At 38.1% G+C, this 12,041-nt stretch overlaps 1 protein-coding gene across 1 annotated transcript; it reads right to left on the bottom strand.

Moving 5' to 3' along the window:
• Positions 1–385: 385 nt before the first annotated feature.
• On the bottom strand, positions 386–988 carry LOC138891125 (uncharacterized). The gene is made up of 2 exons (XM_070174094.1): positions 637–988; positions 386–540 (listed from the first exon to the last, which is right to left on the bottom strand). The coding sequence occupies exons 1-2, from the start codon at positions 986–988 to the stop codon at positions 386–388; spliced, it is 507 nt and encodes a 168-aa protein (XP_070030195.1).
• Between the last annotated feature and the right edge of the window lie 11,053 nt (positions 989–12,041).

Consider the following 12,041-nt stretch of genomic DNA (forward strand, 5'->3'; position numbering starts at 1 on the left):
CCACATCGGTGCCTAACCACTTGATAACCTCTTTCTTCACCACTTTTTGCATCCCCTCATTTAATCTTCTTTGATGCTCCAAGGAAGGCTTTGCATCCTTCTCCAAGATGATTTTGTGCATGCAAAATGCGGGGCTTATTCCCCAAATGTCAGCTAGAGTCCATCCAATTGCCCTTTTTCGCTTTTGAAGCACCGCCAAAGTGGCCTCAACCTGCATGTTAGTAAGGCAAGAAGAAAGAATAACTAGTAAAGTAGAATTTGAACCCAAGAATTCATACTTGAGGTGTGGAGAAAATGGCTTCAACTCCAACACCGGTGGCTCCTCAATGGATGGCTTTGTTGGTGGAGTTTTCCGGTTTTCAAGATCCAAAGATAGCTTCCTCGGTTAATAAGAATAAGAGCTCATCCCATGTAGGGCATTGACACATTCCACTCTACTAGCATCATCATTGGCATCCATGTTCAAGAGCACTGCTTCAAGCGGATCTTTCACGTTGATCATAGCACTGGTATCATCCACAATCACTGCTATGACAAGGTCTACAAATGAGCACACCTCGGTGCTATTGGGCTGTTTCATAGATTTGCAAACGTGGAAAATGACCTTTTCATCTCCCACTCGGAAAGTGAGCTCACCCACTTCAACATCAACCAATGGCTTTCCCATTGCAAGGAAAGGTCTGCCCAAGATAATAGGAACCTCATAGTCCACCTCACAATCCAAAATCACAAAGTCGACCGGCAATATGAATTTGTCCACCCGGACAAGCACATCATCAATAATGCCCAAAGGTCGCTTCGTCGATCGAGCCGCCATTTGAAGTCTCATTGAAGTTGGCCTAGGTTGCCCAATACCCAAAGTTTTGAAAACCGAGTAGGACATCAAATTGATACTAGCTCCCAAGTCACAAAAAGCTTTAGCAAAATCTGCACTCCCAATGGTGCAAGGAATGGTGAAAGCACCAGGATCTTCAAGCTTTGGGGCCATTGAATGCACTATAGCACTAACCTGGTGAGTCATCTTTATAGTTTCATAGTCCATAGAACGCTTCTTTGTAACCAAGTCTTTCATGAATTTTGCATAGCCCGACATTTGTTCAAGTGCCCCCACCAGAGGCACATTAATAGATAAGCTCTTTATCATGTCAATGAACTTTTTAAACTGATTATCATTCTTCTCCTTTGCGAGCCTTTGAGGATAAGGTGGAGGTGGCATTGGCAGAGGAACCTTGGCTTTTGGCACCAACGACTCGGGCATGTCAATCACGTGTTCCCTAGACGAGTTCATGGCATCATGGGTTTCTACCTCGGCCTCACCAATATCAATCCTTACATCATTGTTCATATTCTCTTCAACCACATCTTCAACAATCAAAGGTACATCAACATCCCGCAACTCAACATCTTCATCCACAACTTGCTTTTACTTTGAGGCATTCACATCACCGCCTCTCCTACTTCTTGTTGTAACCGCCATCACATGATTGTTATTTCCACCCTTGGGGTTCACTACCGTATCACTTGGTAGAGCACCCTTCAAGCGAGTATTCAATGACTGAGAGATTTGGCCTAATTGCACCTCCAAGTTTCAGATAGAGGTGTTGTGAGAAGCCAACTATGCATCGGAATCCGCATGCCTCTTCATCATCTGCTCGAACATCATTTCAATTCTACCCATATCATTATCGGAAGAACTAGGACCCTGAGAAAAGAAAGGGGGTGGATTGTTCGGTTATTGGTACATTGGGGTCCTTTGAAAGCCTTGCCCCATGTTGCGTTGGTTTCCATTGTTGTTCCACCCGCCTTGATTGTTGTTGTTTCCCCAGTTGTTGTTATTTCCATTCCACTTGCCTTGGTTGTTGTTCTGATTACCCCAATTTTGTTTTGGTTGTTGTTCCAATTGCCACCACTTTATTGTTGATTGCCCCAATTTCCTTGGGGTCGCCATTGTTGGTTTGAAGAGTTGCCCCTATTGCCTTGATAGTTGTTGACATATTGTACCTCTTCACTTTGGTCATCATAACCGTCATTTTGACACCCATCATATTCATCAACAAATTGCTCAGAATTTCCTTGATTTTGTTGCCTCCTTTGCCTTCTCTTGTTGACAAGCATACTAACACCCTCTATGGCATTCACTTGGCGAGGATTCTGAACTTGTTGCAACTGTGCCTTAGCCAATTGATTCATCGTGGTGGTAAGATCAGCTATCACTTGCCCATGATCATGCAATTCCTTGTGCAAATGGATAACCGTAGGGTCACCTTAAGGCACATTTGCTCTACTCTACCATGCTGAAGAAGTGTCTACCATTTCATAAAGTACATCACATGCCTCCTCATAAGAAAGTTTTATAAAATTACCCCTAGCCAATTGGTTAACAATGCATTGATTTGTAGTATTTATGCCTCGGTAGAAGGTTTGTTGGATCATGGCCTCGGTCATATCATTATTTGGGCACTCCTTCACCATCGTTCTATATCGCTCCCAAATCTCATGCAAAGCTTCCGTTGTTTGCTTGAGGGCTAATATTTCATCTCTAAGTGCTGCCATATGATTAGGAGAGAAGAATTTGGCAATAAACTTATCCGCCAACTCATCCCAAGTTGTTATGGAATGGTTGGGGAGTCTCTCGATCCAATCCAATGCCTTTCCCCAAAGTGAGAACGGGAAAAGTCTCAATCTCAATGCATCCTCAAACACATTTGTCTGTTTGCTCCCCCAGCATATATCTACAAACCCCTTGAGATGTTTGTAGGCATTTTGATTTGCAGTGCCCGTGAAGTACCCACGCTGCTCAAGTAAGGTCAACATCACATTGGTTATCTGAAAGTTGTCCGCCCGGATTCGGGGTGGGACAATAGCACTTGCGTAGCCCTGGTTCGGTAATACTCTGGGAGCCACTCTCGGGGGAACCGGGAGAGGGTCTGGAATATTGTCATTTGGAATAGCATTTGCATTCCTGCCTCTCCGTTGACCTTGAGGCGTAAGAGGTACCTCATTTTATTCAAGATCATCTACCTCCTCCCCCGCTATCACGTTTCCAAGAGGATCATTAGCATTGTTTAAAGCCATGTTGGTACCTGAGTAATGACACAAACAAGTAAGTAACAAGGAAGGAAAGTGATCGCTTCAAACTCCACACTACTAAAAAGTAGGAATAGAGGGTCTCAATAGCTTTTACCCGATATGAGGATCGGGATCGATTTCCATAGGGAGCTAGGAATGGAGTCGAGTATCTATCTAGACTAGAAGTGTGTATTTGTTCCAAATGTCAGTTCCATACAATTTTGGGTTTTTACATTATAAACTACTTTTACCAAACTATTAATTGAAACTAGATTATGCTACGAGATAATTGTTAAGTTGTATCTAATGGGAAGAAGGGCACTAGGGTCGTGACATTACCTAGGTGGCTAATTGTCGGGTAGAAGTTACTAAAGTTTGATTGACATAATTGGGGCTTATGCTATAACCGTTGCACAATTTTACCCACTCTCACACCTCTCGGTAGAGAGAGTGATTTAACCCAATTGACTCTCTCGAGACTAAATGAGTAGGCAAATTAGTTCAAGAAACTAGGGTTCAAGTGGGGTAATTACTCTCTCGAGATTTAACCCTTTAATTGGGACTATCAATTCTCTTGAGTCCATCCCAATTCCTTGTTGGGTCAATTTTGGAGACTTGGGCTTTCTTTCTCAAGAAGAGCCAAGTCAACTTAGCACAAACTAGTATTTGCAACCACCAATTCATAGATTAAACGTAAAATTGACCCAAATAACAAACACCCATAATCAATCTAACAATAGATGGCAGCACCCATCAATTACCCACACTAGGGTTAAGCCACAATCCTAGCTAATGTGTTTATCTACTCATGTTTGAAGAAGAAAATAGAGAAATAGATGAAGAACAAGGCATATTAATTAAATGCTAAATGAAAATACAAGAATATAGCGTTAACTTGAAGCTAAGATGCCAAAAAATGGCTACAGATGAGGTTCCCACGAGCGCAGCTAAGTTCTAGATATATCTCATAACCTAAAAATGATAAATTGTTCTATTTATACTAGGCTGGAAAAACTGGACAAAAATACCCCTGCAGGGTCAGCGCGGGCCGCGTAAAATGGACCGCGGCTGCGCTAGGCTCTTGGACTTTAATTCTAGGTTCTCTGACTTGGGCTTCGCGGATCACGTAAAATGGACCGTGGCCGCGGAGGCAGCTGTCGCGGTCCTCACAACAATTATTGCGGACCGCGTTGGCATTTTCCATCTCTCTAAATATCTCTTCCGCGGACCGCACAAAAAGGCAGTGTGGCCGCGGAACCTCCACCGCGGGCTGCACTGCGGCCACGTTGCTTGAAGCCTGATCTTGCCATCTCTCTGAATCACCTAGTGCGGTCGCATTCCATTTTGTGCGGTCCGCACTAGGCTTGTTTGCCCTCAGTTTACATTGTCTTTGACACTTGAGCAGGTTTCACTCCTCTTGAGCCGATCTTTGATATTTCATCACTTTGTCGATCAAACCTACAATCAAGCACAACTTATGAGCCTTTTGGGACTATTTTGTAACAATTTATAATCAAAGCATAGGCAAGAAGGAGCATGAAACTCGTTAAAATCCCTACTTATCAGTTATACTCAGAAAGGAGGCATTGATTATAAAGAGACCTTTTCATTAGTCTCAAAGAAAGACTCGTTAAGAATTATTTTGGCTTTGGTGGCACATTATGATTTAGAGTTACACCAAATGGATATGAAAACTACCTTTCTTAATGGAGATCTCGAGGAGGAAGTTTATATGGACCAACCAGAGGGTTTCGAAACTGAAGAAAAAGGTCAAATGGTGTGTAAACTGAAGTACTCAATATATAGACTTAAACAAGTCTCACGACAATGGTGTATAAAGTTTAATGATACCATAACATCTTTTGGATTTGTGGAAAATACCGTTGATCGGTATATATTAAAAGATCAGTGGGAGCAAGTTTATATTTTTAGTCTTATATGTTGATGATATTCTACTTGCTGCTAATGATTTAGGCATATTGCGTGAGACTAAAGATTTTCTCTCTAAGAATTTTGAAATGAAAGATATGGGCAAGGCATCCTATGTGATAGGAATAGAAATATTCCATGATAGATCACAAGGATTATTGGGATTGTCTCGGAAAGTCTATATCGAAAGAATTCTAGAGAGATTTAATATGAACAATTGTTCAGCAGGAATTGTTCCAATTCAAAAGGGGGGAAATTTAGTCTCATCCAATGCCCTAAGAATGATGTACAGCGAAAGGAAATGGAATAAATTCCTTACTCTTAAATTGTTGGTAGTCTGATGTATGCTCAGACCTGCACAAGATCGGATATTAGTTTTGCGGTCGAAATGCTAGGAAGATATCAAAGTAACCCAGGAATTGATCACTGGAAAGCTGCAAAGAAAGTTTTGAGGTACCTGAAAGGAATGAAGGATTACATGCTCATGTATAGGAAATCCAAGCATTTAGAAGTTGTTGGATACTCGGATTCAGATTTCGCTGGATGTATTGACACTAGAAAATCCACGTTTGGTTATTTGTTTCAATTAGCTGAAGAAGCAATATCGTGGAAGAGTGCCAAACAGTCTGTCATTGCTACATCCACGATGGAAGCAGAATTTGTGGCATGTTTTGAAGCCATAATTCATGCATTATGGCTGCGAAACTTTATTTCAGGACTTGGGATTGTCGACACCATTACCAAGCCGCTGAAAATTTACTGTGGTATTTCTGTAGTTCCAAGAACGATAAGTACTCCAAAGGTGCCAAACATATGGAATTAAAGTACTTTACCGTCATGGAGGAAGTTCAGAAACAAAGAATGTTACTTGAGCATATTAGAACTGATCTCATGATTGCAGATCCGTTAACGAAAGGTTTACAGCCAAAGATATTTAAAAAATATGTATATAGAATGGGTCTTGGCTGTATTTATGATTGATGTATTTATGAAGTTTTGACACTCTGAGCCCATTTATATGTTTCTGATATACATTAGTGATTTCCTGTTTCTCATAATGGTGTGCACATTATTGTTTTGAGAAATTACAAGATAAGTCTCAATGAGACATTATTGTGGACCATAATATTTTATAGCTTATGGACTTGGTAGGATGAGTTGTTAATGTTGTAGTATATGGAAGAGAGTATGTAGACAAATTATATATAACCATCATAACTTACAATTGGTATTTTATCGTATTATGGTATTTATGATGCACATTATAGAAGAGATTTGTTTAGGCGGAACTAATGTTCCTATATTAAATATTAATATTATGTGATTATTGAGCCAAGTGGGAGAATGTAAGATTTTCTTACGTTAATTTATTGGTGGCCCAATAGGTTTAAGGCCCATAATTAATATTAATTAATGATCAAATCTCATTCGTCCGATCGGTTATTTGATGGACGTACCAGATTAAATGAGAACGTCTATAAATTGGTCCTCTCCCCACCCATTAGGGTTACCGTATTTTATTCTCTCTTCCATCACTAAAGTCGGCGGTAATGAAAGTTAGAGCAAGAGGCGCGAAATTAATTTCAATTAACGCTTCCGCTTCACGATGATGGCTTACGAAATGTTACATACTTTGACTAGTTCAATATTGGAGCTAGGCAAAGTTTGTTTTTGAAAATTTTGTTTTAAAAGTAAGTCAAAATGTAGCTCTTTGACAAATGAATATTGAAGAAACATACCCTAAGGGTCCGACATCTAGTAGTCAATGAAGTGGAAGGACAACCATAATGTTTTAGGTTCAAATTCCATGAAGGCAAAAAACACCTTGGTGATTTCTTCATATTTTTCTAAGCCTTGGTAGCCAGCGTTACTAGATAATTATGTTGGTGGATATAGCACGTCAATAGAAAAATAACATTAGAGAAACATTAAAAACTAGGAAAACAGTCTCTTCTAGGAAGCGAGTATAAATATCGAGTAATAATTACCCTAGGAAGCGAGTATAAATATCGAGTAATAATTACCCGGTGAAATAGTATAGGTGCTGCCGGCTTGCCCGAACACCACCGTAGTGTGCTGCAAACGCATTCCATATTGATTCTAAATTGGAACTGATTGGACAAAGGTGAAAATTAAGATGTACTTGAGCTACAACAGTAAGACCAAAAGAGATGGGAAATGGGGGATAATCAACAATACTTCAGAGAAAGAATGAATAGAGACGTACCCAAAGCAAATTAATGGAAACCCGTTCTTCTTTGTAATATTCAATTATGTAATTACAAGCTTGCATCTCTCTGACAATGACATGTGGACCTATTGGTAATTTTGCTGTGGATGCTATGATTGTGTTATCACAAGCTGGTTTTTGTATCTTACATGATTTTCATAGCCAACACTTTAGCATATTGTTTTAATTACTCCAAGTCAAATCCAAGTCCTAAAATCTTGGGGTTTCCACCTGTTGTATATTTGGAGCTGTTTTCCATTTCAGTTGGGGTTAAATTCAATTCCTAGTAGTTATACAATATTCTTTCAGTTTTGGAGCGCGGGCTTTAGTTAGCTTGGGTAATTTATCTGTTTTTTCTCATTTTCCTAAACGTCATTCTTTTTTTTGGGGGCCAAATTACCATCTTTGTTCTTTGATCAATGTTCAGTAATACTTTTGAACTTCATTCTATTTTTGGATTTTGGGGTTGTTGGTGCTAGGACCGAAAAAATCAGGTGTCATACGAAAGCTAGTAATGTAAATTTTGAATGACGATAAATCAGACAACAAAAGAGAAATATACCAAAAGAGACACAAACATTTAACGTGCTTCGATCAATTAACTTTCGTCCATGACGGAGATAAGCAATTCACTATATAAAAGAGAGTACAAAATATCGAGAGAACAACCTTACAAAGAGGCAAACACAAGTGACACACTAACCCTTGTGTTAGTTTGTATGAGTCCACCAAACAGTATAGTACTTGGTCCTCTATGAGGTTATGCTGAGAATGCTAGTAAAACTGTAAGTAAATGAGACACAGGATTTTTACGTGGAAAGATCCCAACTCAATGGGACAAAAACCACGACCTACATCTGTAGGCTTTCAACTTCACTAACTTGTAAACACCTATTACAAGCCACTTTGTAATAACTCTATTACAAAGGATTCAACTCAATTAACTTGTGGTACTCTCACCACAAGCCACTTTGTGACTCTATAGTTACAAAGACTTTAACTAACTTGTGATACTCTCACCACAAGCCACTTTGTCACTCTCTAGTTACAAAGGCTTTAACTTATGACTGAACCTAGTCACAACATAAACTCAAAGAGTTTACGGATTTTACAAAAGGATTCCTAATCAACGCTTCTAGATAAGCAGTTTAGGAGATAGAATAAGAACAATCACAAAGTTATAACTCAACTAAGGACAATAAAAGAATAACTTTAGGAACTGGTCCGTAGTAGTGTTCAACTTTGCTCTTCAAGCTGGTGAGAATTAATTTCTCTGTTTTTGCAAAAGGCTTGAATGAGAAACAGAAATGTTCAAGTGATGTTTTGATATAAATTCATTGTTGATACACCTTGATGACATCACTTGAAATGATGTAAGCACTTTAGTTGGTCAAGGAATAAGTGGATACTGAAAATAGTGCAGCGCATGCAGAAACAGTGCAGGCGGTCACGTCGCTTCCAGCTGTGTCCAATTGACTTTATACTCCTGTGAGGAAACCACAAGGGTATCAGGTCCTTGTTTGGTTTCCTATCTCCTTAAGCTATAGCAGTTCACATTTAGCTGGAATCCGTTAATCTTGCAATATAGTCCAAGTAGGTCAGGTTCCCGTATCTGGTTCTTAACAGTAAGTTTGTTAGATCATCAAAAGATAAGGCAAAGACATTTAAAACCTATCACCTTGTCCCGTAAAGTTCTCCCCCTAAACACGACTCTCAAACCCATTATGGCTATATTGTCGATGCTACGTAATGAGAAGGACAAATCTTCAATTTATAGAACTCCAAATATTTTCCTACAAGAAAAAGGACTAGCCAAATATGGAAGAATTATATTTTCTTTCTAGGAAAAAAAACCAATTATGGTAAATATGTTGTCATTTCCTTCATGAGAAATGTTACACCCCGTAAGTTTAATAACCTTGATACCATTATATATATATATATATGGTATTTTGGGTGGAATTATTTTTGTAAAAGAAAATAAAATGATTTGAAAAATATGACTTTATATAAATATTAATATTACTACTTTCGAATATGTTTTAAATTATACACATAATATGAGAAAGTTTACGAGATTCTCACAAGAAAAGAAGGTTATCTTTTTACCATTTTAAGAATTAAGCGTACGAGAATTTGTACTCTTTATATGAAATTAGGAAAATTAAAAGTTGAGAAAATATATGTATTTTTACATGAATATTTTAATGAAATAACAGTATATGTATTTATTTTACATGGTACCACATGACCGTAATAATACGATGTATAAAATGTATTAAAAATAAATAAAATTTTAAGTAATTTGAGATAATTTTTTAATTATACGAGTAACTGGTTAATTACCGAGTAATAGGACATTACCTAATTATCTAATAAGTGGATAAAGATTGAAATGTCTTAACCCCACCCCACGTGGCAGCCCCTCCCTTTCAATTGAATGACTCTTAAGTCATTAGTATAGGTGACAATATTATGAGAGTACACAACAAAGTGTGTTACTTTACCTTTAACTTGTTGCCTTTCCATTATCTAGTGAAACGTGTTAACCTTCTTAGGACCTTAGTTTGTGAAAATCCTGGAATTAAGTTTATGTGAATATGATATGGCAAAACTTATAGTACAACGTCCAAACTTCAGAAGGTCATAAAGCATGAGTAGTTTATGAAGTTTGTTCTTTGACCAACCTCACACAGTTTCCCTTTTACTGATTTTGCTCTACTATATAAATAAGGCCTTGCAAATTAATAGTGCCAAAGATGTTCGTGGCAGTAGCGATGTAACATCTTATATTGCTGAATTTTTTTTCTACCGCTGATCCTCAGCTAAGGAACTTGTCATATTGTAATACAATTGAATGCACATTAGGTCTCATTAAAATTGCTTGTTGAAATGAGGAAATTTGCCCTCAAATATATAGTGTTCGAAGCATGCCAAATACAAGGAATTTGACTCGACTAGGGAAGTGCATTACACTATATCTAACTGCTCGTGTTAGAGGGATTATCAAGAGAACTGACTTAGGTATGTTAAGGCTATCCCTTCCTTCTTTTTTTTTTGCATGATCTATACGATACAAACTAAATGAGCAAATGTACAATTTTCATAAATTATTCTATTCATAGAAATATTAGAGATGTCTATGTTCTTGATTCCCCATGTGTCTTATTATTCTATCATCTGTTGAGAGATGACTAATTCCTAAAATATGGATGTCCCAATAATAGAACTACTTTGAATTGCAGATGGCACAAAGAACACTATTTTTAACTTAAGCTCCGACAATTAGCCAAAAAGTATTAAATTGAAATATTATGGAAAAGGAGAACTTGCCTTTTGAAGTTAGTGTTTGATTGTGATTCTAATGGGCGGTGGACGTTGACAGCATGTTTGTGGTTGAGATATTTGATAAAGATATTAATGCTTATAAATATAGTGATACATGAATCTTCATGCATTTATTACCGTGCTACGGCCGGTCGGGCAGTTATCATTGGTTAGGCAGTTATGTATTATTATTTACCACCGGTTGGACAGTTATGCATATTCATTTACCACTGAGCTACGGCCGGTTGGGCAGTTATATGTTTACCACCGAGCTAAGGCCGGTCGGGCAGTCATACATTTATCACCGTGCGACGGTCGATCGGGCAGTTACCATTGATCAGTTGGGCAGTCATGCATCATATGCTATTGATAATAGTCTCAAAGAGAAGCATTATATATATGTAAGTACAATAAGTATGCACATACGGTGGTACTTTAGAGATTCAGGTTGATTCTTATATGTCTTTAATAAATGTTGAATTATGGTTATGTTTTAGTTCTACCTTACATACTGAGTACATTATTCGTACTAACGTCCTTTTGTTGGGGACACTGCACTCATGCCTGCAGGTTTAGATAATCAGTTTGACGAGCCCTCATAGTAGACGAGATTGGCATTCAGCGAAGGATCGGTAAGACTCCACCTCATTCGGAGTGCAGCCGAGTCTATGAGTCACCGTATTAAAATATATCTATAGACTTATGGGTAGGCCGGTACCCTATCCCATTTGATGTCAAATAATCTTAGAGGCTTTGTAGATAGAGGTTCATTATGTACAGTATGTCAGAGGCCTTGACGGCCCATATGTATTCATGTCTTAAGAACGATAGTTTATTGATAAAGTGTTGCCCCCTTACAATTGTACATTGCGAGTTGTGGTCATGTTGGCCCATGATAGTTACGAAAGGAATAAATGAGTTATAGAGTGGTTCGCTCGGGCCACTACGGCACCGGATGCCAGCCACACCTCCCCAAGTTTGAGGCGTGACAGAAAAACTAATTATGATAAGAAAATCTGGACAAACACCTAATAACTGCTTTAGCATCATCGTTAAAAAGAGACGCACATGGGCAATTTTGTAAATTTCATTGCCAGTATATATATGTATCTTAAAGTAAATTACTTTATTAGTGCAGAACATGGAATACTTCTTTATTTGAAGTTCATTGCAAGTATATATATATATATATGCATTTGAATTTCTTATCAATATTTATTAGTTCACGTAATGCGTGAGATCTCCGTACTTAAGGTACTATTTTTGAAAGAAATGTGATTATAGGAAAAAGTAAGTAATCTTCTCAACACAAAGTTGTGGCTCGTATAAAGATTAAAAATATGTCTTACAACCTAGACAAAATTTTCACTCTTCAAAAATGTGGCCATATGATACTGGCAAATGTGTGGCATGTATAGTAACAAAGGCCACATTTTACAAGTGTTACTTAGGGGCCACTCTTGAAAAGGGTGGTCTATAAGGTAAC

Source organism: Nicotiana sylvestris, chromosome 1 (assembly GCF_000393655.2).
Source record: "Nicotiana sylvestris chromosome 1, ASM39365v2, whole genome shotgun sequence".
NCBI lineage: Eukaryota > Viridiplantae > Streptophyta > Magnoliopsida > Solanales > Solanaceae > Nicotiana > Nicotiana sylvestris.